Below are 27927 nucleotides of genomic sequence, written 5' to 3'. Positions count from 1 at the left end.
CACAATTATACTGTTTATTTAATTCCTGACTACACAAGAATTTATTTATTTCGAATAATGTTAGCTTTTAGTAAAATGTAATTAATTATATTACAGTAATCGGTGCTCGGAAGGAATCTTTATTTTGATGCTCTATACTATTATACTACATTAAAATTTACATAAAATATAATACACAAATACATAGAGTATGGTACTTTGTGTCAATAGATTCAATCTTGGGTACTAAACACCAATCACAGAAAAAATAACTATTATAATTCTTTAGTATATTTATATTTAACTCCGCAGTATTACTGTGCTAGAGGAATGAGAGTCCAACCGCCGATAGGGCGGGGTCACAAAATACTTGGCACCATTTGAGTATTAACGCTATCATATCATTTATTTGACCATATCGATACACTCGTCCAAAAAATACTACTACAAACTAGAGGAGGCACATACTTCAGGTCGACGAAAAGAAGTTCGAAAAATATAGCAATAAATACAACCATAGTTCAAATAATTTACAATCGCACCATCACCGCATCACCGCGCTCAGCACCATTTTGAGTTAACACTAGAAACATAAACGGAGATAATTCCCTCGCAAGATCACTACGAGCGCGCTACAGTCTGATGTCGCTGGTGGCGGCGAGCAGCGGCCCGCGCGGGCGTCGCCACGTGTCCTCGTCGCCCTCCGCGCCCGCGCCGCCGCCCTCCGGCTCCGCCGTGCGCACAAACGCGTGACACTGCACGTCGTCCTGCGCCCCGTACCGGTGCAATGTCAGAAACTTAAGATTGGCCACGATCGACGAGTTTATAGGTCTCGTCGGGATGTTGACCGTGGTGGCAGAGCGCTCAATGCGCTTCGTCCGACTCTCCGGCGGCGCGAGCTCCAGCGACTGGCCACGGCTGTACAAGCGAGACTGTCCAAATCGTGGAGTCAATCTTCCGATCAGGTTATCCTCTTTTCTCGTACACTTACTGGAGGTTTGTGAATCCTCCGGTGGCTTAGGTTTCTTTTTTAAAAAAAACGGCGTAAGTCTTTCAGTGAGAGGGCGAGAGGAATGAGATCCAGCGTCTTGTACGTTAGACGTGGAATTTGAAGTTTTTAAAGGCTTTATCGAGCTCGATTGTGTTTTAATAGGGTTTGATTTCCGTTGCAAGCTTATTCTTGAAAACATCCCATATTCTTCCTTTTCTTTGATATCGATAGGTTCCTCCGGTTTAATATCACATGGGTCGAAATCTGGTACTTCATCTTCGCAAACCTTTAAAACACAATATGTATCTCGTTGCAATTCATCAAGAAGGCTATCGTCATTTGATACGGTATCAATTTTGCTAGCTGGCCGAACATCAGTGCCCTCCGAGGGATTTCTTCGTTCTTCCGAGGTACCTTCAGGAAGACTCGTGGTTGATCCACATACAACTTCGTGTCTGAAAGTTGCGTGTTCATCTGATTTCGTAACATCGATTTCTAATGGTTTGGCTTGCAAACGCACTCGAGACGCCGTATTTCCACGAGGAGGTACAGCAGGCGGCGCATCGTCGTCGGATGTATGCGCGTGGCTCATAAAGTTGGCCATTAGTTCATATTCTCTACAACGACTGGAGATGTCGTGTTCAGGTCGCTTAGAAGGCGTGAGGTCTGGCTTGGGTCTCCGCAGCGGCGGCTTTAGCTCGACATCGACGTACTCGCAAAGCGGCGAGACTGGCGAGACGAGGGGCGCGCGCGAGGGAGACAGGCGCGCGGGTTTGGGAGGCCGAGCCGGCTTTTCAGTCGAAGCATCGCTGTCCTCGGACGGTTCATGTTTGATGCAGGACATGGTGAGATACCCGCTTCCAGTGGACTTATTGGATTTGCCAGAAGAACGCTCGTCTCCGTGTCGTGCTAGTTTCAATGACTCAGTACTTGAGCAGATGTCATTTGACGTTTGGAGGGGGAGCGTTTTGCCATCTAAATCGATTGTAGGCGAAGAATCACCACGCCACGGTCGCCAGAAAAAGGAACCGCTATCGCCGTTATTCGCGGCTCCCGCTAGGTGAAGGTAGTTATCGTCTCCTATTGGGGCTTGTCTGAAAATGGACATTGACCATTGATATATATTTTATTTAATTTGTTGTGTGAACAATTAAAGTACAATTTATTCAAACACTCACTTGCTTCCATATTTTGTTTCTCTCGCTAACGATCTTCGATATATACAGTGGCGGTGTTCGAGATCAAACATAATTTTTTGCAATTCACGTAAAGTTACCGCTTCAGCTTCGCGTTCTTCCGGACTCGTATCGTCTGTAATACAAGAACATGGCAAAACTTTATCACATGGTCAAAAGTTAGGAATCAATTTATGAGTATTCACTCGCAGATAGGCCGCGACATAGACATTAGGCGCATGCGCAGGTTGTACGCGGTTACTGACCTGGTGGGCGATGCAGGCGTTCGTCCAGTCGGTGCACGTGTGCAACGAGCTGTGCGTGCAGTCGCTGCAGGTCGCGCGCGGGGTCGAGGCGCAGCGCGAGCGCGGCCGTGCCCCGCGGGGCGTCGCGCTCGCCCTCCGTGTTCTCACTCGCGCCGCTACCACAGCCCTCTGCGTCCGGCTCGGATCGCCCGCAGCTGTTGATAAAGCACCATTTAAGGATTCAATTTACCAAATATTTAAATTATTTACAAGCAATTTACGCGGAAATTGTTTTATGTCATAAGTTGATTGTTTTCTTCAATGTTTATATGTTTAGACGGCCTCCGTGGTCGAGTGGTGTGTACACCGGTTTTCAAGGGTACGCCACTCCGAGGTCCCGGGTTCGAGTCCCGGCCGAGTCAATACAGATAATCATTAGTTTTCTATGTTATCTTGGGTCCTGGGTGTTTGTGGTACCTTCGTTACTTCTGATTTTCCATAACACAGGTGCTTTAGCTACTTATATTGGGATCGGAGTAATGTATGTGATGTTGTCTTACCAGGTCCACTTGGAGTCAGCGTAATATCCGGCGTGGAGCGTGGCGGGCGAGCGGCGGCACAGCGCGGACAGCAAACGCAGCCACTCGGCGCGCTCCACGCAGTTGCTGGCCTGCACGAACAACACGCGCTCGCGGTGCACTGACGGACAAGTCGATTCCATTATTTTTATTATTATGTTTAAAGTAAATTATATAATATTAATATTCTTTATACTTCGTTTACTGTTTCATCTATACTTATTCTTTTTATATCAGAATTTAAAAAAAATTGGTTGCCTGTAAATTCGGTATACGGGCGAAAGTTTTACGTGACAACGACTTTGAGTGGTAAAATATGTCTGTCTCTCTCGCTCTTAGGCGGGCTAACCATGCCCGAGTGGAAGGGACGCGTGCCTCTCACTCGCTCTCATTGTGAGCGCATAACGTGAGCGGAGCGTAACGCAGTTTCTTGAAGTGTCACCCGGCAAATCAATTTATAAGACGTTGTTACGTCAAAAATATATATGTCGAAGAATGAGCAGCGCCTTCGATACGATCAAGAACTATGTCTTGATGTTACTAGTTACTACAATTCTTGAAGTTGACACTGGTATGAAATCGTTTTTACAAAACGACAATACTGCGTTCTTGGTAGCTGTCAAGCATTCGTTTGTTAATATCGATTTGTTCCGTGAAAATAAAATATTGTGAAATCCGTTAACGGTTTTATTTTTAAAAATTAAGTAATGGAGGAAGAGCGGTCGTATGGAGGATGCGATATATATAAAAAGATAAAATTTGAAAAAATGTCGTAGATTATCATGATAAGGGGTTGTCCATTAATCACGTGATCTTTTTTTAGCATTTTTTAACCCCCCCTCCCCCATTGGTGATACGTAGTGAGGTTTAAGACCACCCCCCCTCCCCTTTCTCAACATCACGTGTATTTTTAGTACCTACAACGAATCTTAAAATTTTCTGAATATTATCTTAATTTAAATACAGGTATAAACTATAATCAATATAAAAAATAAATACACAAGATATCTTACTACACCCCCCCCTCCCCCTTGTGTTATTTTCGTGATTTTTATCAAACCCCTCCCCCCCCTTTCAAGCCTCACGTGATTAATGGACAACCCCTAATGCATTATGTATGTAATTCTCACCGATTTGGAAAATGTTGTTAGCGTCGAGCGGCGCGCCTGCCGGCGGGCAGTCCACGGGCGCCACACTCAGCACGCCGGCCAACGCCAGGCGGTGCGCGCCTGAACCCTTGGCGCCGCAGCGTGACCACGACAACTCCCCGCTGTAATTAACGTACATTTTTTTTAGATAATATAATTTAATACCGCCTGAAAATAATTTATTCAATCAAATGATAATTTACTTGGTGGTAGAGCTTTGTGCAAGCCCTTCTGGGTAGATACCACCAACTCACTAGTTATTATACCGCCTAATAACAGTACTCAATATGTTGTGATCCGGTTTGAAGGGTGAATGAGTGTAACTACAGGCAAAAGGGACATAACATCTTAGTTCCCAAGGTTGGTGGCACATTGACGATGTAAGGAATAGTTAATATTTCTTACAGCGTCATTGTCTATGGGTGATGGTGATCGCTTACCATGAGGTGGCCCATATGCTCGTCCGCTAACCTATACCATAATATATATATTTATATATATAATATACCTGGTGAGTCGGAAATGTCTCCGTTTACAGTGCGGATGCGCCGAGCGCGCCCAGCGCCGTCGCGGCGAGCCCGCACCGCCGCGCACGCCCTCCGACCGCTTGATCATAGTCCTGAGTACGAAAACCCATTTTTATAGTTATTGTTATAAGCACCGCACTTTAACCAATAATTTGCTATACTTTAATATTTCTTTTATACTGTCAATACTTATTATACAACGGTAATCTGTTGTACAGACTTGTTCTTGATGTATTAATTAATATGAAAAGTAAGCGAATTGGAAACCAATCGTTACAAAAGATAATGTAATACATAGAACAGAAAGTAAAGCTAATAAATTAAGAGTAATGACAAATCAATAAAATTATTCCATCAATAAAATAATATTGGCTTGCAAAATCAAGCTGATAATAAAGAATCGAAATCAAAGATACATACCCATAACTTTTCCGAATGATGCATAAACAAAACGATAATATTTCGATTATAGAACATTCCAGAAGACAAAATGAAGTGCTGATTATAGCGGGAGTTAGGGGATAGTGTGTGAATGCTTACCCCTCTTTGAGAAGAACAGGCGTCTCTTGCACGTTATTGTTCTGCGTGTCCGAGCTCGTAGAGATTATTTCCAGAAACTGCTTTATTGCTTGCACCTGAACACAAATGCATAAAGTTTTAGTATAGCATTCATAAAATAAAATAGTTTTTTTAAAATAAATGATGTGTCCTTGTACAAATCTATAAAATAAATCATATACTTTAGTACATTTAAACTTTTTTTCGGAGGCCGAAAAATTTTGCAATACTAGCTTTATTTCGTCATTGACATTATAATAATTTTGATTATATCATAATATACTAACATGTCTGGGTGTGCAAAAGCTGCGGTAGAGTTCGGCCATATACTCCTCCTTGCAAACTTGCTGTGCCGAGCGACTGCTGACGAGGTTGCCCAACGACTGAATCGTCTTCGAGATTAGTGTCAACGTTCGATTCGTTTGGGGATCCTGTGTACCATGAATCAGCTTGATTATTGACCATTTAATACATTGTATTGAGTTTCTTTTTTTTTTAATATTGTGGGTTTTACAGATAGGAGAAAAATGATTATTAATCGGTACGGTTCACATAAAAATGATACTAGTACAGATAACAAAACTTACAATTTGTTCGGTGGTGAGATCGAAGAGCCTCGGTCCGAGGATGGCGGGAGCGAAGAACCGCAGGAAGATGAACCCGGAGACGACGGAGTAGCGCACCTCCGCGTTGGCGGGGAAGTGGCGCGCGGCGCACTGCCGCAGCGCGTCGAACAGCCGGCACATGGCGGCCGGGCACTGCGCGTACGACGACGTGATCGCCGCGAACACCTGCCGGACCGACCGTTAGCGACTACTGCCGACTTGGATCCATCGTCGCATCGATGTCTCATCACGACCACCGGTACAACATTGCCCATAGACTTATTTACCATGCAATATCTTATGGGAAATCTTGCGCTCGGGATCAGATATGACCCATACTCGTGATCGTTGCTTCGGACAGTAATACTACTATGATTCCTAAGCCATCTATCTCTATCCTTGGAAGTCTCGAGAAGCTCCGCTTTTCAGCAGGGTATAGAGATATATTATAAGAAAAATATGAAACAAATGTTATCACATTTATTTCATATTTTTCTTATACTTAGTCTTGTAACGTGTTTTTTTATTGGTAGTATATGTATGTAGAATATCATATACCAGGAATATAATGTGTTTTATTTATTTTTTTATTTTTATGGTTTCTGATGGTAAGTGGTCACCATCGCCCATAGACAATGACGCTGTAAGAAATATTAACTATTCCTTAAATCGTCAATGTGCCACCAACCTTGGGAACTAAGATGTTATGTCCCTTGTGCCTGTAGTTACACTGGCTCACTCACCCTTCAGACCGAAACACAACAATACTGAATACTGTTATTTGGCGGTAGAATAACTGATGAGTGGGTGGTACCTACGTAGACGGGCTTGCACAAAGCCCTACCACCAAGTAAGTAAACCTAATTTTTTGTTATAAACAAAAATTGCAAAATAGTTAAATTTCAACTAAATAACATAGAATGCTCGGTCTCATAAATTTGAATTTTTACATCCTATAAAATGCCAAATGCAGACGTGTCAGTGATCGCACGCACCCGCTCGACGTAGTCCTTGAGGTTGGCGAGGTTGGCGGCGACGGCGGCGGCGGGCTTGACGCGCGCGGGGTCGATCTCGCACGGGCGGCGCTCGGCCAGCACGGCGGCCAGCGTGGGCCGCAGCACGCCGCGCAGGTACGACGCGCCCGTCAGCCGCATCGCCTCGTCCATCATCTTCGACACCAGCGTGTTGCCGCGGAAGATCGTCGTCGCGTCGCTGGAGACCGCACCCATCACACCAGTTTATATTTCATGTTCGTGTATTGTTGAATTATTATGATTGCGAATGGATGTCGGAAGCAAAATGCTCCGTTTATTTAACGTGTGCAATATATTTAAATAAAACTAATTGTAACGGATGAATCGCGTATATTAATTATTTTTAAACATCCCGACGTTTCGAGCACTTTGCTCAAACGTCAAGATATCAATTGAGAAATCGTTGGCGGTAGTTGTTAATAATATTTCCTTTGTTCTTCAAATAGACAAATGCCATCTTAGTCTACCCGTGACCACGAACACTGCAAAGTGCTCGAAACGTCGGGATGTTTAAAAATAATTAATATACGCGATTCATCCGTTATAATTAGTTTTATTTAAATGTGTAATAATCGCGAAAATTTAAGACAACATTATGTGCAATATAATAATAAAGATAAGACTAATGAATAGGTAGAACAGATACGAGAAAGAAAATTGAAAATTATACACGAGGTAAATAATTGAACGGTAAAAATTTCCAAATACGAAATTCGAACGAGAAATATACATCGTTAAAAGGTAAGTGGTCAAGGTAATTATTGCCGTAACCAAAATGTTCCGAAAAATTCTCACAAAAGCGTCACATTGCATTGTGAAGGCTGTCGTAATTTCTTCATGAGTATAATTATTATGGGCATTAAAGTTTATTTCTCCTACTAGATACACATCGGCCGCTTAATGATATGTCATTAGGAGATAGCTCACCTGAGAACGGGCTCGCACAAATATATTTGTTTTGAGATTGTAATAACGACAGTGATTATCTTGTGACGATAGCTTTTTACGATCGTGGGTATGAACAGTATTATTAAACTATTGGGCAATGTAAGACTATTAACCTTGCCGTAATTATTTGAATAAATGAAGCGACACTATGTCGCAATATGTGGAGACACCTTAAATTACATTGAATTCACAATAAAGCTCTTGTTTGAATATAGAATAAGGGAAAAAGCAATTAAGTACCCAAAGCAAAGTGTCATTTTAAAGCTTTTCAGGACCAATTTTACTTTTAATTAAGTCTCTTTTTTATTGCAACGTTTTTTTAATTTAAGAAATGCCAGATATTTTGTAAAAACTTAAATTATGTGGTAATAAAATATGTAACTATTCCTTACTTTAATTATTATATACGTAATTAATTGGAGTTTTTTTTTAATAAAGATATATTAGACATATTATAATAGATTGCCAAGCCTAAACGGTGTTGACAATATATAAAGCCATCATTGCCTCGATGTTTGGCCTAAGATGATCTCGACCAAATTAAGCCACAAAACAAACTCAAGCGAGCAACTATCCACATAACCTCATCAGTAAAAAAAAAGTAAAGTAAAGTAACAGCCTGTACATTTCCCACTGCTGAGATAAGGCCTCCTCTTCCATTAAGGAGAGGGTTTGGAACATATTCCACTACGCTGTTCCAATGCGGGTTGGTGGAATACACATGTGGCAGAATTTCTATGAAATTTGTCACATGCAGGTTTCCTCACGATGTTTTCCTTCACCGCTGAGTACGAGACAAATTAAGCACGTGAATCAGCGGTGCTTGCCTGGGTTTGAGCCCGCAATCATCGGTTAAGATGCACGCGTTCTAACCACTGGGCCATCTCGACTCATCAGTAGACACATAATAAATTAACGCATCTAAACTCACGTGAGGACTGATATCTCAGCATCGGCGAGCTCTTTCACGATGGGCACGATGAGGTCGTGGTGCGTGAACAGGCGCACCAGCGGCTGGGCCGCATCCGTCTTGCTCGACACTATCTCACCGAGAATGTAAACAGCCGACGTCGTGATTGGCTAAACAATTATAATAATTATTATGACATAGATAGCATATAAATTACCTTACAATCGAAATGGAAAATGACAAAAGTTGCAACAACAACAACAGCCTGTAAATTCCCACTGCTGGGCTAAAGGCCTCCTCTCCCTTTGAGGAGAAGGTTTGGAACATATTCCACCACGCTGTTCCCATGCGGGTTGGTGGAATGCACATGTGGCAGAATTTCAATGAAATTTGTCACATGCAGGTTTTCCCACCATGTTTCCCTTCACCGCAGAGCACGAGATGAATTATAAAGACAAATTAAGCACATGAAACAGCGGTGCTTGCCTTGGTTTGAAACCGCAATCATCGGTTAAGATGCACGCGTTCTAACCACTGGGCCATCTTGTTGTTGCAACATTTAATCTTAAATAGTGTCCTCACCTTTTGATGGACGCTCCTGAGGAACAGTTCCTCCAGTTGCGTGTAGTGGTGCAGCGGAAACACGTGGTCCACGGTGTACTGCAAGAGCAGGCGGAGCGAGCCCAGCGTGGCGCTGCCCGCCGCCGACAGCCGCGTGCCCGGCGGGGTGGCGCCGCGGGACAGCGCGCCGCCCGCGCGAGACGTCAGGAAGAACCTGCAGCGGAAAATAAGTCACACGGTTTTAGTTAAATCATCATCATCATCATCATCATCATCATCATCATCATCAACAGCCTATTTTTGTCCACAGCTGGACATAGGCCTCTCCCAGTGCACGCCACTGTGGTCTTTCTCCGGCTACTCGCATCCAGCTCCTGCCTGCCGCCTTGCGTATATCGTCACTGTACCGTGTCTGTCTATCCTTTAGTTAAATATAGCACGATAACTTTATAATTCATAATAAATATATACATATAATCCAATTTTATAAGTGTCGCATTCTTACCAGGCGCAGAGGGGTGCGGGTGCAGGCTGCCGCAACTGTAATCGCACTTCGCCGAGGAACACAGGTGTAGCCCCGTCGTGCCAAACCGACACCCTCGCTTCACAAGCTACTCCGGCCTGACGAGGAATTGATTCATTAATATAAATCTGGCACCACTAAACTGTTAGAATAGTCACATCAGATCAATGAACTTACCGTCTGCGAGCCATCTTTATCTTTTGGATCGGCTTCCATTACGAGATCGAAACAAAAAATTTCGTCAAATTGCGGATTGACCGTCTTCTTTTTGGGTTTTGTGCGTTTCTCGACTCGTCGTCCATTTGAATACAACAACGTAACGAGAGCGAAGGGGTCACATTGACCGTTCTTTGTAGTAAGTTCTGAACATTCTAATACTCGGAGTCTTAAAGTGTCAGGTCCTACGCGGGCGGCACAATGTCTTTCTGGGTCCGACCAGTAGTCGGCGGCGGTGGGTGTGGGTGATGCATCGGATTCCGACATCGCATGCATCGGGGGTTTTGTCCGCACGGCCCACTGTGCGCGATCCTTTAAACTCTCGGACCGCGACAGGGCTAGCGACGGTTCCGTCGAAACGGAACTAAGAAGTTTTTTGCTCGTTGAGCTAGAGCACGATCCGAACCTCATGCTCTCTTTGCAGTATTCCGATAGTCTAGTGAGATTATTGGCTTTCGTCTTCGTCGAGAAGTTGTCGGCATTCGGGTCTGGGTCGGGCGGTTTCGGATCCATTCGCAACCGTTTCCTCGAATCCTCGAGAGTGAGTTCAATATAGGCCTTCCCCTGTACCTCTGAGTCTGCGTCCACCGGCCGCAGAGCAAACCAGTGGTCTTTATTATTGTATCGCTGCAAATCCTCTCGTTTGATTGCAACTTTGCCGAGTACTTTGTCTTGTTTGAGATGTTTGTCACGGTCGAACACGTATATGGACAGATATCTGAATCTTCGCGGTACCTCGAACTGGAATTCCTCGCCGAAAAATGGGCTGCAACAAGATGCTCAATGAGAAACATATAACAGAAGTACTGCGATCCAACTAAACGCAGAGAGTTATTGAAATGTAATGATTGTTGTTCGAAGTGAGTTCTCTAACTTCTTATCGGTATCGAACAAGTGTTATATTTATAAATGATACACTTATATAATATAGGTATAGTTTATGTCGTTTATGGAAATTTAATCGACTAGATGCGTTACGTGTATTTATATATTTACAAAATTACATAGGGTTATGTTTTCATACTACTTTTTTAACGTTAAAAAAAAATGATCTTTTATTTATCAATATTTAATGTTTTGAGCGTATCATATCTGGCGCTTCCCTTTAAAGTACACGTAATCTTACTTTTATCGGACAAATATAGTTAAGTCTTTAGCGATATAGATTAGATTTCAATCAAAAGTCTCCTCGTAAGTAATTAAATTTTATTTTCGTATTCATTGATATGTGGCAAAAGGAAACACCTAATTACATATCAAGTAAATACCTATATATGTAATGCAAGAAATCAAGCAAATGGTTAGTATCTTGAAGTGCGATTAACAATACATTTTTTCTATGTAAGGAAGCATTAGAAAGCAAACAAGTGAGAAGTGTTTATGGCAGTCTATCCCTTCAATGTGAACATGATAATCATCGCGGCACGGATATGCGTGGGCTCGCATCGTTCACGACAAAGGTGAAAGTTTCGACACTCGCCTTTATTGTGATACCACAGAAATTTAAATGCACAAAGACTATTATGAAAATTAACGCCGCCAATGTAACAATGTAAGTATGACGAATTGTTTACACTGTCCATAGCTCCGTACCGAGTCGAGTTCAGTATTGCGAAGATTTAACGCGCGTGGCCCTGTATGCTTATTGTGATTTTACTAATTTAATTATGAAATTCGCATGCATCACACGGCAAGGCGGAGACGACGTGCATCACAATCGATCATTCGGATGACAACTTGACGTTGATAAATAATTAATAGTCAAACATTTTGGTAACAGCGTACTTGAAGTGTACTTGAAGCGATCAACAGCTGATCTAAACTGACTACGTGTTATATATAATATTCTTTAACAGTATTTGTTGTAAGAACAAGATACAATACATGTTTAAATATCGTTGTATTGCAATAAGTATGAAACATACTAGTGTAATAAAACAGGCTCGCTGGGGCATCCGGCGCCGCACTAATATTTATAAACCGGAGGCGGAACTGCCACCAGCTGAGAGGGGGCGGCGCAGGCGCAACGCACACGCATGCTCTTTTTTTATTACAATTAGAAGTTAAGGAACGTGATTCAATATATAGCGGCTATGATTTATAGAATAACATGTTACACGCATATTATAAAGATATATTAATGCAGTAGTTTTTTTTTAGATTCATCGTAAATTGCTGCTAAATTTAACAATACAGATTGTTAGTCCGACATTATATATAACTCAATCAAGAAAGTATTTTCATGTAATAGAAATTGACAATATTTAACGCGGATAAAACGAATACAAGTTTAAAGTCCACGCGTCGGCCTAATTGTTTGATTTTATAATTGGGCACTGGTCAGGAGTCACATACGAAACGCTAAGTGAAACATCCTAAAGCGAGCTAACAAGTATTTCTCACGTCTGACAGGCAATAATTGGAACATACCACACCTACACCTCTTAGCGCGGTCTCAATAATCAAAAAGGATGGACGGTACGTGGAACAGAGCAATGCACTTAAAGCCGCCGACTGCCGGTGCCGGCCGTCCGTTTTGACGCAGCGATGATCATTTTACGCGCCACGAGGTTCCGGCATCAATTTATCACTTAAAAGCTTCCGCTAATGCAGCAACACTATGAGATTTGAACGGATCGGTTTTTATGACGTTCTCGAGCTGAAACGGCTTCTGGAAATGACTTCATACGATGAATGCTCAAGTTAAATATAGGATTAAGTTCGTTCATTTCTTTTTCATATCTTTTCAGTAAAGCGACGAAGTTTTTAACATACTTTTTCATGAAAGTTCGAGTCAAATATTTTTATGTGACGCAATTATATGATACACTTAGTAATATGAATTTAGAAAGTATCAATGGGCGTTATGTTGGAGGTGTACCGATCATTAACGTTGTGATAACGGCCCTACATACACCGCAGTGTTACACAGTCGCTTGTTCGAAGTCGGAGCTGATAAGGTATCACGAGACAAAGAACCCATTAAGTCTCTCGCTGAGTGACGTGACATTTCCTTCGATATCCGCCGCAGCGTCCTGCTCACCTTTGGGGTCACAAATCATTATCTAGCTTCCGCTTAATCAATTAACAACGATACATTTCTTTGACAACTGTCAACAATAATAAATATGAAAGTGAGTAGAAAACTAGCCGTAACAAAAATACAAAGCTAATTGTAACTAAAGAAATAGAAATGTCAATTATTTTAAATCACTCAATTCCACCTAACATTTCAATTTAAAGATATATTGGTATTTGCCAAATATGAGATAAGCGATTGCTTCTTCTATAATTAATGCATTATTCAATACGTGTTACATTACGGACAGATAATAAACATTACAATTGCATTTCAACGCGATAACAATGCGATCAAAACCAACAGCAACAGGTTTTGATGTATGTTTATTGTGATTCAGTTACTTCCCCCCGCATGGGGTTTTTATGTGAAGTGCATAGTAGTGATCGCGGCTAGAGCGTCTCATTCATTTCCAAAAATGAATGGCGAGGGGTGTAGCGGAAGGGACGTTCCGCGCCGACGCACGCTCGCCGGAAATGCATCCGGGACGTGGCGCGACGCCGCACCGCCCTCGTCGGCTGCGTGAACCCTCCCTTTTCCAAAATTATCGCACGCATATAATTTACTCAATCCTTTACAATCCAGTTTCACATGTTTTGGGGTGCATTCTTTGTTGTCGTTAAATAAAGTTTAATGATACTGTGATGACTTTTATTATAAACAGCGGTTATGATAATTAGGTTGACATTAACGGTTACAATTATTACATTAATTTCAACTTTACTTTTACTGTGATTGTAAATCGTGGACATGTTATAATTTTAACGTTAATTTAAATATGAATGTCAAGTTTCAGACGTAGCGATGGTCTCGTTGAATGAATGCACGGCCTACGAGCTCATTAGTCACGTGAATATAATTAGGAATATAAATATTAGCGCGATTTAATATCTGAAAACATTCTTTATATCATGTTTTATTTTTATATAACCGTCACCCTGGCTTCGCTCGTGTGCAAAGCTAATACTAAATGTACTACAGAATATGTTTATGTATGTATGTTTATTGTCCACGTATACAAAAACCTTCCTCTCGAATCACTCTATCTATAAAAAAACCCGCATCAAAATCCGTTGCGTAGTTTTAAATTTTTAAGCATACATAGGTATATAGGGACAGAGAAAGCGACTTTGTTTTATACTATGTAGTGATTAATAAGAGAAAAAACAATAAATAATTAGTGTTTAACAAAAAGTAAAAACGCTTTCAGTTAATATCAAAATCCGTTGCGTAGTTTTAAATTTTTAAGCATACATAGGGATATAGAGACAGAGAAAGCGAGTTTGTTTTATACTATGCAGTGATTAATAAGAGAAAAAACAATAAATAATTCGTGTTTAACAAAAAGTAAAAAAAATGGAGAACGCTTTCAAGTTAATATTTCGCGCAATATTTAATGTTGCTATTTACTGCAATTTACACGCACCGCTTAATGCATATGCAAGGAACGGAAGTAATTTCGCATGGACGATGAATGCTTTATAAATACAACGAAAGTAAAAGCGACAAAGTTTATTGTTTTCGAGAATCAAATTCGTTACACTCAAATAGATTTAGGAAAAGGGAAACGACGGACGATAACAGTCGACTACATCCTGTAATCTAGATATATTGGCGAGCTCGTCAAGAAATATACCCCGACGGTCTGAGGAAGATGAGATTGCAAGTAACGTGCTACGTAGTAATTGAAATTTCGATATAATAAAGATATATGAGTGATAATATGATGTAAATAATAAAAAAAAAAACAATCAGTATGTTTGTCTTCTTACAGCGTAAATTTAAAATACGAGCAAATCCGTATGAATAGAAGTGTTTTACTGAAATTTGATTTCGTAATTGATTCTTAATGCGAGAAAAGTAATATAATTAAATATCTATCAATACCAATAAGTAAATAATGAGGAGGCGTTATTATGTAATACCTAGCTGAAAGAAATACGAATCAAACATGCTTAAAAATTATACCAAATCAGGATAGGCTTTTTGATTATACTATTATTATATACGTTAATGTGCTTCACAATTTACCCGCTTAATTTTTTTTAACTCGCTTTAAACAACTGACGTGACAATGCATTGAAGTAAATTTAATGTTCTTGTTTACAATACATATAGTAAATATGTACATATAGTATGTAATACTTAAGTAATCGTCGCTAAAGACGTTGAAAAAGATACAATAAGCTCGTTATTGTGCTAACTTCGCGAAACGAATTAATAAACAATTGAGGTTATGGACGGACGCCAGGTACATTTGCAAATGACATATATTTTAGGAAGAATGAAAACAATAGTGTGCCAAATTCCACACAAACACACACACACACACACCGACGCGGCGGGAAACGTTAGCGTACTCTAATTATTCTTAATTCAGTGCTCCTAACGTATAATTTGACAACCATTCACAACGACGCGAACCTTGACCCAGTATTCGTGTTTGCTCCCTAAATTTAATGTGCCAGTAACGTTTCACACCCGATAAAACCGGAACAGTGCCCGGAAGCAGCACAGAGCGACCGTTATGCACGTACTCGACAGATATTGAAAACTCATATTCATTATAATACATTCAAAAACATTTCATAATAATTAATTTCATATTTAGATTTTTTAAATTAAGAACTATATTGATGTACGTAAGTTTCGCACATTTAGACACAGACAACAGACTGCAGAAACAGATATCCAGTATGTCACAGATAATAGTAACATAATCATGCATCCTTTGTTATACAGCCAAACCTCAATAGTCTGCATTTCTTTTCCCTTTCACCTTTATTGATTATTTCATTATTTTAGTCTATAACTTTGTACCAGAATTGAATGTAAGTTGAATTAACTAATAGTTTGTAATATATATTTATTTGTAATTAAAAACTAAAACATTTCGAACTAATGGTCGCGTTCGATGATTAAACAATTCCTGTAAAAGTCTATTTGAATAGTACTATTTAGATTTTATTGATTTGATGGTTGTCTTTTTGATTTAAATGGACACGATATCTAATATACATCGATTGGCATTACATTCGAGTAATATAAAGCCTGGTATACATTGGCTTCTCATTGGGTTACCAATATGTTCGTTGGATCACTTGGATAAAATATATGCAAAAAGAATATACGTTACTCACTTAAGTGTTCTCTCCATAGTGGAAGTGCGAAATATCTCCTCTTGGTCGAGTGACAGCACACAGTATATGTCACGGTGGCAGGCGGCGCCATTGTTGCGAGCGGGCAGGTTCTTAGCTTCACCTGTAACAAATAAACATCTTATAATATATTTGCAAATACTTCGTACAGTCTTAACCAATCACAGAAGGACAAAATACAAATAAACAACATTTGATATTGGATTGACGCGATATGATTGGTCGAGAGCTGAATAATCATGATAATTCATTAGTAGGGATTTGCGAAAAATACGTTTCAATTGTCGACGAAGTTGCTGTCTGAAATTTAGAAGCAAAACTTAAATTTTATAATAAGTTGTTAAAAGTTAAATAGTAATCTAAATAGTTCATCTTTATTCCTTCTGAGATTTAAATAAACACTTTTCCTTTTTTTTAATACAAAATCTTTCGTTTTTTTTCTATTAATATTATACAATATTATACAATAACAATAATAGGTAAAAACATTTTAGTTGATAAGAATAATAAACCAATGATAAAACGCGTGAAATTAGCCATAACATTAATTACATTGGTCATTAGTCAAACCCACCCGGCGGTAGAAAGTGAGATGTCCATTTAATTAAATTTATTGTAAAAAACAAACTAATCAAAAGTTCACTCATGTGCTTCGTGACTATATTATATTTAAATTTAGCAATAATCAAAAAATAATAAAGCAAATATATTTTTTTAATCATCCGGCTCAAGACCGACAGCCTGCGTCCTACTTCGGCGAATCTGGAGAATATCACTATAGATTTATTTATAGATGCCGTACGTAATAACTGTCAGGGTATACATGTATGATGAATACGTGATAACGAATAACTAATGCACGAGTACAACGTTATTATGAAACGAGTCGTAATAGGTATTATCCAACTGAATTAGGAATAAATATAAACAAACCTTTGATTTACCTATGCCACGCGATTTCCTAATAATCACAGCTATATTGTGTGCTACTAACAATTCTTGACTAATTTATCTTATTTTTATGGTATAGGTTGGCGGATGAGCATATGGGCCACCTGATGGTAAGTGGTTACCATCACCCATAGACGATGACGCCGTAAGAAATATTAACTATTCCTTACATCGTCAATATGCCACCAACCTTGGGAACTAAGATGTTATGTCCCTTGTGCCTGTATTTACACTGGCTCACTCACCCTTCAAACCGGACCACAACAATACTGAGTACTGTTATTTGGCGGTAGAATAACTGGTGAGTGGGTGGTACCTACCCAGACGGGCTTGCACAAAGCCCTACCACCAAGTAAAGTATCTTTAATCATAATACAACATTCTGCTCATCATAGATTATCTAAGCTTTCGAGTTTCAACCAATGATGCATTTCAAAGTCAAATTTTATTTCTTTGGCATTTGTCCTTTTGTGACTGGAATAGCCTATAGCGGCGTGTAGGTTACATATCGTAACTAATAGTAAAGCAATTCATTCATAGCACGCGTACAAAACGACACCAACTCATATAGCATACGATGCCGAACGTCACCTAACAAGGTGTCTCTGATTCGATGCGCCATTGGCTTGCCGTTTTGGTTTGCATGTCGTCATCCATTTACGTTCCTATTATCTTCAACTAAAACATAATTCAATTAAAACGTATCTATAGTACCTACTGGATGGAATTTTTCTTTAGATTCTTCTAGTACAAGATATGCAGTAGTCGAGCAAGTTGTAACTCAATACAGTTGACTATGAACTAGTATATTAATATTATATATGTGAAAGTAAATCTGTCAGTCTGTCGCTCTTTCACGACCAAACAGCTGACCCGAAATTGATAAAATTTGATATTAAAGCAAACTGGAACTCTAAGAAAGGACATAGTCTACATTTGTTGTCTAACATGACAACCAACACCGTAAAACGCGAACGAAGATGCGGGCGGCTACTAGTCTTATATAAATGGGCATTTGTAGTTAATTGCACACAAACGGTTACCTCAAATCACCCCCATTACTACCTCCCTATTAAATTTCAGTGGTTTAAGCGCTGAGAGGTAACAGCCGTTACTTTTCGCATTTATAATTACTATAGATTATTTCTAAAACATAATATTTTACAATGCACATACTTTTAGCTATTTCCCTTTTCATACTTTCTACAAGCCATTCCGTGTCCAATTTATTTTAATAAAAAAATAAAATTGTTATTTCATTTGTCAAAGCAATTAAAACAGGCCACATACGAATAAAACTAATGAGCTTGCAAACTAGAGGTCTTAATTGACACGCGTGTGCGCAGCCTTGACAGTTTCGATTTAATGTGTTGTTTTCTCGTTTTTTTTTAATCCATTGTTTTATAAAAATAAATTTTGTCATATTCGTGCAAGCCCATGAGTTATGTTATGACGGGACGGGCGTAATTAACTCCAATTGTTCGATTAAAGGTCGATATTTATATGTTAAGGAATCGAGTTTTATAAAATAGAAGGTCCATTCGTTGTGCAACGGTGCGCACTCTATGACCTCGTCAGATATAGCTTTATACGGCAAAGCGAGGCGGAGTGACCATCGTGCCCATACAATATGTCCATGGAACGTTGGCAGGGACTTTGACTTTTTCTTTTTATAGTAAGCCCTATTTGAGAACTAGTATTACGTAATGCTATTTAGATAACTACTTAACAATTATAGTTCACGCTTTACAAATATCGCACATCATATCATGTACATACAGTGTTATTAAATAGCAACAAAAGCATTGTTTATCGGCAACACTCAAATATTTTGCATATTAAAGAAAATATATATAATATAGGTTAAAAGTGGCGACCACACCGCTAACGATACAATCAAGAGTACTGTATGGAACATACATTGATAGTCAGTAATACACATTGAAGAAACGATCTCAAACAGCAATCATTAAGGTCAAGAAAATAAATACATATTATGGCATAGGTAAACATAAATATGTACATATATTTAAATATATTTGTATGTTACGTAAGGATTCAATACAATTGATAAAGAATTAATGAATGAGAGTAAACAAGAAAAACAAGATGGTGGACGTTTTATTGAATTGTTCAAACTAGATGTATTAATAACTTCAATGGCAAGAAAGTAAGTACAGAGACTTATAATAATTTATAATAGACAGTACCTACATTGAGTCCGAAAACAAATATGATAAGAGTAGAGAGAAAAAAAAATCCTGTTTATAACTTTATACATAAGTGAAATAAACCTCAAACTTCGAAATACACATATTGTATTGTATACTACAATTGTATCAGTATGATGATTAAAATAGATTTATTATAAGATTATTATGGCATTGTTTTACGTTTTGAGCAAATAAATAAACTCGATAAAATTAAAAACAAGTAGGGAAGGGAAAGTATATAGGTATAACAAAGTCGGCCTTTCACTTAAACGTTGTGACTAAATTGCCACTCATCATTACACCCGTAATTACTGCCTCCGAGAGAGATTACGGCGATTGTTAGGGCCAAAACAAAGACCTTGTACCGTCGGTACACTGAACACTCCCACAAATTCGTAATTGGACTACGAGAGAAACTAGCTGGTTGCAACAAACTGTACATAATTGTTGATGCAAAAACAACCGTCATCATCATCCAAGACGGTAACACACGCCATCGAACTGGGCCGTGGGAGTGAAACGGGACCTTTGAATAACGCCATGGGTACCTGAGGAAACGTATACTTGCTTTGTACTTCGTGGCAACAATGGCGAGTGTCATTATGATATTTCCACACTGGTGCGTAGCTCGCGCTCTTTCGAAATCGAGAGTTTGTAATGTGTAGTCAAATATTTTCGAAGCTACATAATTGTAGAGACAGTCGTTTCGGTATCGTAACTGCGAGCACGCAATGTTTCAAATGACGAACTGTCGAAATAACGAATGCTTGCATTTCATAAAACATGTAAAGTTTATATTAGGACAAATAATTTCTTTAAGAGTAAAATTTAAATTTTTTTAAAAATTAAGCAAAGTTCCATATTTCCTAAAAGGCTATTGCTGATTATATGGATATATTGTCTGCTACTTCACACGATGACGTTATAAATTAATCACTCGCCCCCGAGCCAATTTAAATTCAACAATTATTAGAATATTGTGTATTACAGTTCATATAAGATCATTTAAGTCTTTAATAAATTAATGAGAAAATTGATTTATATCATAAAAGTATGTATCCTTAATCTAAAAGTTATGTAAATATTATACAGTAGATACCTACCTAAAGTTCCCTCCCACATAAGAGTCAGGTTTGAATCTAGGTCCTCACCCACATGATTAGGTATAGCAAGTGGCCCAATCTAAAGGTGAGTTACATAAATATTTCAATTACAATAAAAAATAAGGTGTACTGAGATCAATTAAAAATAAAATATTAGTGTTTTTTTATAAAGAACTGATAAAAAGCGACACAAACGATGATATCTAACCGATAAAGATCTACAATGACTGCGTAAGTTTTATTGTTGGCAATACGTAACTGAACGCAACTTTTTTACACTCTTTAATAACTTATTTTCATGTAAAACGCGTATGTGTGAAAACGAAATCTCTCCACTTCGATGTAAATTCATCACTAAGCCATTTCGGTTAGTAATAACTGCGTATATATTATCGAGGCCGTTGCCCCGTGAGGCACGCCCGCTCAAAGATAATTACAAAAACAATTTCGCAAATACCAGTCGCTAATTCATGCAATTGTAGGAGCATCGAGCTAACGATATTTCGGCTCGATAAACAAGTGTACCGTAATCTTATCATTGATAGTCGTTTTGAATGGAATTATAGTGAAACACGTGAGGAATCGTCAAGGCGAGAGCGCGCATCGATAAAGATTAATGAGAGCGTTTTTCATTAACGGAGCGACGAGTTTCCATGAATGGGTACGCTGAATGAAAAACGCTAGTTCGCCCCATTCACGGAGCGTGGCGTGTCGCAGATATCTACCACAGCGCACGACGCCTATGAACGCGCCGCCTGCCGCCCGCCGCTCGGCCGCGCGTACGACTTCATGTCACTCGTCGGTTCGCAGTTCGCACTATGCTGTACCGAATACGTTACGTTACGCCTCTGAAGCTGAACTACATACCTTGATACGCATGCAAGTCACTACGAATACTTTCGGACATTTGTAGTTTTTGATTAGAGCTAATGGCCTTCATTACATACACTGACTTCTTTCCTTCTACCATCATTAATTTGGCATACAAATGAACAAGATACGTTTAAACGCAATGTTGTAAATATTAATAAGACGTACTTTCGTTAGTGAAATAGTAATTTCATTTCAACTTATTCCTCAAGGGAAAGTGGTTTGGGTTGTGTTAACATAAATAATTATCGATGAAAATATCCCTGCGGATATGCTAGCTGATTACAACTCGTGTTTCTTCAAGCATTCATGCGATAGTGATCAAATATACCGGAAAGTATCAATGTCGTGATAGTGGTGTTATGAAAGATTGCTCATACTGTATTAAACAACATAATGTTTATTACATATACCTGGGCATATTATTCTTAAAATATTTAGTAATATTTTTGTATTTAGTAAAATAAAATACAATACAGTAGTAATACAGATACAAATTAGAAATAATCAATCAACAATTTTACAGTTATATAAAGATACGCTTACAAATTAATAACTCTTTCTCTTTTGTTTACTAGAACTCACTACTTTAGTATATATTCGTTAAACAATAATACAATTCAGTCTTAAAGTAAATTATATATGTACAAAGTACATGTAAGTAAGCAAATTAGATCAACTACGAACGTTCGAATATGAATCCTTTACTACAGCCAAATTAGCCTTTGTCGTTAAAACCAAAATATATCAAATGATAAAACATCGTGAGGAAACACGCATGTGTCTAATTTCATTGAAATTCTGCCACATGTGCATTCCACTAACCCGCATTGGAACAGCGTGGTGGAATATGTTCCAAACTCTCTCCTAAATAGGAGAGGAAGCCTTAGCCCAGTAGTGAGAAATTTATTGGCTGTTAATTTACTATATCAAATGATCAAAATCAAGGCCTTAATGCAAGTAGGGTTTTATTCTACTTTTAGAGAGTCATATTAAACGATTTAATTTAATGAAAAATTATCACAGGTTAAGTTATATATAACAACCAGTATCCATGAGAAACTTCAAAACCAACCATAACTCTGTAATTCTGTCAAAATGTAGTCACAGTTTTATCTTTATTACCAGAGAAACCTTTTTTGTGTCACCTCATTAAGCCGATACATATAAAACTTTTACCTAAAAATGCATCGCGTTAAGTATATAATACGAGACAGACAACATTGTATATTTGATATAAGAATACAAAATGTTCAGTCTTAAAGATGCTCTTATTTGACTACGGACCTCTGCTCAGAATGTATAACAACTAGAAAAGGACCTCGCTGTAAATAAACCTATGACCAAACCGGGGCGGTCATCTTAATCATAGGCGCGGATGGAAGTCGGAGTAGCTGCATCTTTATTAAATTAGGAACCCTCTGTCTAAGCTTAACCGACTCCATACAAAGATCAGATATGACAAATTTTAGGTATAAAAACGTTCGATTAAAAAACACTGAATATCAGTGAGGTAGTTAGACAGTGAGTTTTGATACTAGTCGCATAGTCAGCTTAGCGCAACGTTTAATACTATTGTAGGCTAATATCTCAGTCAAGCCTTGGCCTGCATAGCCATTCGATATGAGTCCTATAAAGAACGTGTAGGATACTTTACAAAGCGCTGTTCATCGGCTGATTTCGAACCGAATTAAAAAAAATAAAATAAAAATATGCAATTAAATTGGAACTAATCAATAAAATGATCAATAATAAAAATAAATAAATCAACAATCAAACGGAACAAATACTACAACATATAACATATAACCGTAATAAGTAACGGGTTGTATTTGCATCGTTATCAGACAAATATACTTCGTTTTATCACTACAAATTACTAAGTGCCTATGTTTAACCTCACATCACTAGTAAACAAGCACAATAAACATAATATAATATCGTAAATATTCTTTCCATTACCACATTCCACTACTTTCATAAGCAAGATTTATTTTGCAACCCTTCTTCCCTTCCAAAGGTTACAACAATGGCAATATTATGAAAGAATGATAAAGTATGTAGGCAAAAATAATATTGCATATTTTATAACAGATAATTATCAATCGCCTATTAGAATACAATATTAAGAATAATTTCATATGGTTTCATACATTATCTTAATTTGATATAAAAACTGGTATCGATTAAGTTCTACGCAAACTATTTAATAATCGTTTGACATGACTAAATGATTTTTGAGGGTTCCGTACCCAAAAGGTATCTGTATTTTATGAACCGTAGGAAAGTAAGACACATAAATGTCACACTCACTCTTCACTCTGGACTCACACTTGGTCGCTTTTTAATGAAAACGAAGTTTGTCAAGTCACATAAGTTTTAGTTAATTTAAGATCCTGTTATACGGATCGGATACGTCCTTGAACAAGCGATCTTATTTAATAAAAATACATGCAACATACATACATGCGAAATTATATATTTCTTATATAATAATACTAGTACATGTACTCATTTATTATAATAGTATTCATTTAACTGCCCATTTGGATAGCCGGACTAAGCGATGGCGAGGAACAAAGGTGTAGTACAGATAAGGTTCAGACACAGCGGAAGTTACCATAAGCAAATATTCGCTGTATTTATCGCTGGTAATTGCTAGTAGAGTTACAAGACAAACAAAAATTATTAGCACAAAATAAAAGTAATAATATGTATTTAAATTAGATACTAATTTTATTTATGGTGATTTATTGATTACCTTTGGTATCAAATCGGAATTTTAAGAGCATGGTGGAATAAACTCCGAGTTTATTTTTGCAAATATTAGTTCATCGATAACCATTGAAATAAGTAATGTTAATTTAATATTTTAATTACTAGTATTTGAAGATTACACATAGTTCGTGATTATTTGTAATCCTTGGAGTATATAAACTTTTACATATATCTAATATAATCCTACAGGAAGGAAGACGACAAAAGTATATGATAAGCGAATATTTACACATCATACTTTTCATAGTACACACGTCATTGGTACCATCTCGATGAAAACAGTTAAATTCCAGGCGAAGTCGCGAGTCGTAATCACCTCAAGTTACATCCGTACCAAATAATATTATTACAATGAAACATTTAGCTTTAGTACTCGTATAGTATTTTGATAAAATAAATATTATATAAGGTTCATTGTTTGTTATATCTAACAGTTGAGTTGAAAGGGTCTAGGGTCGCGCCCCGGAAGGCATACTGCACCCTTATCGCGTCAGACACACTTTGTGTTATCTTTGGATTTATGTGTTCGCGCCGCTACCGACACAAATCAATCATCTGCACAGTTACTACACTTTAATAAGTTGTTGCTATTTCAAATTAATGAGCTATGGTATTACACAATGATGTACTGATGCAACATTGTGTTAGATTGTTTAAATTTAATTAAACATATTCATTAAGTTTGGAGAGAGCTTTTATGTGTGCCAAGTAAAAAAAAGGAAAAAATAATAATAAAATGTAAATTAAAAGAAAGCATTAATTACAGACATTAAAAACGAAATTTATTTATGTTTTACCTTGTAATAAAAGATTCCAGATAAACAAGAATTATTGTAAATTAAACAGATTACACATAAAAGCGATTATAATAAAAAAAAGGTTAAATATTATCTTAAAAATTATTTACTTGGATATGCCTTTTTTTCGTTAATTTTTTTCAGTATACAGTGGTCATATTTTAATCACTATATTTCCCTACTAGATGGGAATAATACAGATGATATTAATACCTCCCTACCCTCGTCTATACTTTAAACATGGCTATACGTCAACAAAATGAGAAATGCAATGGATAATTTATTAAATTAATATTCAATGATTATAAGCCCTTAAATTAAAAATCATAAGAACCTAATCGTTTTTTTTTGTAATAAATAAACTAAAATCAGTATTTTTTTGCAATTTGGTGAATACCTGTTAAAAAAATATTGTAATTATACACTAATTAATTACATTCGGAAAGAAGGTTGTTTAAAAAAATATTTAACTTTGAATGTTAATTTAATTTGTTTTGAAATTTGAAAAATTGGGTAACTAAATAAAAAAAATATTAAAATTCTTAAAATCTTATTTCATTATTATTGGTTGAAATAATTAACTCAACCGAGCCTGGCTTGAACTTGTGTTCCTTTTATATAGACTATGTTAGATATACTTAACACCTAGATGCATAATTAATTATTGTTAACTTAAGAAAATGTCACCCAATCATTCACATACAACTACTGCAACTTATTTATACTAAAATTGTTCCTTCATAGTATGCAATTTAACTGAGGAAACAGATATTTTATTTTTATGCCAATATTTGTCATAAGAATGTATTTAAATACACCATACATAATTTACACAGTCATGTAGATTTCATCATTCATTAATTTATTTTAAAATGATAATACTAAGCTTTAACTTCATTTGTAGTTTTTTTTGGGGGTCAAATCTTGCAATTAAATTTTAAGCCTGTTCCATTCAACTGATTGAGCTACAATTTTATATACCCTTTTTTTTTGTAACAATACAATCTAGTATTATCTATATATATTTCAATTAATAAATGTCTGTCGTTATGTGATGTACCAATATCACAGAAAAAAAACTGGTTTAAGGTTTTAACTACATTCCATGCTTTATTTAGTGAGTTCTTTATTTGTGTGTGTGTCGAATACTACTAATAAATATTGATAATCTGTGATATAAAGTACTGGCTACATTTGTATATTAATGACTTCTCAAATGTAAAACAAATCATACTAATAATGGTAATATAATATATACTTAGCAGGCCGAAGTGTTTACTGCACAGTCGCTTTTTATTGGGTAAGTTAAATAAATGCAATGTGGGTTTATTGGCTACTATTTGAATTCCATTATTGTAGCAACAGCAATAACAATATGTAACTAAGTTAATTAGAACTGGTAAATTGTTGGTACACCAATATTGCTTTCACTTGTTTTAAATATTTCAACCCATTGGTATTATTTTCTTAATTAACTAAAATTGAGGTGGAGCTGCTCCTTTTAATATTTTTTGAGTTAAGGTCTTTGATTACAGGAATCATTGTGCAATTTAGTTTACTTGTAATATACAGAAAAAAATATTTTTTTTAGGTAAATCTCTCATAAAAAGAAGTAACTCACTATAAATTTTGTCAGAATAGGTAAATAAAATAAGCAATTTTAATAGTGCTTGTATAATAATTTATGAAAGATAGTATTTCTTCACAAGGGTTTCCTTCAGAGTACATAAAAAAAAATTAAACTGAATTATATCCAATTCATTGTACCAATCACTGACATTTAGTCAAACTTAATTATGTACAATTTTAAAACGTTTTTTTTTTTTTTACCACATGACAACCTTATTCATAAAGTTAAATGTACACAGTTATATATTTAGTTAACATTAAATTAAAAAACAGAAAAATATGTTATTGAGCCAATTATTTCCATTCGAAAATATCCAAAACCTAAACATTACATTAGCAGTATAGCAAAATGGATGATGTGATAATAAATTACTAATACAATAGTATACAAGAGATATCTAATCTAATATGATCTAAGCACGAGTTCATTGTGTTCACGGCATTCATTCATAAACTGTACACGAACTGTCAAAGTAATCAACGACAAAAACAAAGGGCCGTCTGATACTGTTAACTTGTCTAAGAAGATACTTAGTAACCTACAACTGTACCAACCTTGTACTAATCTCTAACCTACTCTGAAAACTTCATCCATGTATGCTAGCTGGACAGGAAATCTCAAAGTTCTTAGGTACCTACCACCTGTTCATCTCTGACAACAAATCACGTATCACTCGAAACCAAATCTGATTGGTTATATTTATTTTAAGGTAATCTTGTTCACTATAAAAACTTCACCAGTATTGATAAATGGCTTATAAATAGTACGTACCGATCTTAATTTTCAATCTTTCTTCTACTCGCACTTTACGCGTTTCGTCCGCCATGTTAAATCCATAACTGTTTATCTCTTTCATCCGCTGTTATCTCTTTCGGAACGAGCCCCTCGGCCGGCTTGTCCCGCCACTTCCGGAGTGTCGTAATGTTCTACTTGAGCCTGTTTTTAACAAGCTCTAAGTAACTGGGCAGATCCGATATGAACACAAGAAAATATGTAAACAGTTTTATTTCCCCACATTCTTCAGGATTCGAAGCACAGTTAAAATCGAATGAATTTTTAGTTGCATTGCGCATGTGCTCAATATGTGCACTTTATTTTATCAATGAATGCACTTTACGCCTTGCTAACACAAATATTCACTTCACTGAATTATAAAGCAAAATATAACTCATATTAGATTTGACTTGGACAGTCACAGTTGTAATTTGATTTACACAACACTTCGTCAATAAAATATTTGTCTCATTGAATGAACAAAAAGTATGAATGGACAATTACGTCACGTCATAACTGCGCCTGCGCGGTAGAAGATTCATGGACAGACAGCCGATACATTATAGCAACTGACAA

The 27927-nt window shown here is 37.2% G+C and overlaps 1 protein-coding gene across 1 annotated transcript; it reads right to left on the bottom strand.

Moving 5' to 3' along the window:
- Positions 1-299: 299 nt before the first annotated feature.
- Positions 300-27927, bottom strand: LOC124535821 (GTPase-activating protein). The gene is made up of 16 exons (XM_047112185.1): positions 27349-27927; positions 16218-16338; positions 9960-10764; positions 9765-9880; positions 9281-9473; positions 8720-8868; positions 6802-7018; positions 5789-5992; positions 5489-5632; positions 5184-5278; positions 4625-4735; positions 4099-4238; positions 2951-3089; positions 2412-2605; positions 2149-2281; positions 300-2064 (listed from the first exon to the last, which is right to left on the bottom strand). Exons 1-16 carry the CDS (start codon positions 27431-27433, stop codon positions 612-614), a joined length of 4299 nt encoding a protein of 1432 aa, XP_046968141.1. The 5' UTR covers positions 27434-27927; the 3' UTR covers positions 300-611.

This window comes from Vanessa cardui, chromosome 2 (assembly GCF_905220365.1).
Source record: "Vanessa cardui chromosome 2, ilVanCard2.1, whole genome shotgun sequence".
In the NCBI taxonomy this organism is placed as follows: Eukaryota; Metazoa; Arthropoda; class Insecta; order Lepidoptera; family Nymphalidae; genus Vanessa; species Vanessa cardui.
This window is presented reverse-complemented; position numbering and strand designations above follow the sequence as displayed.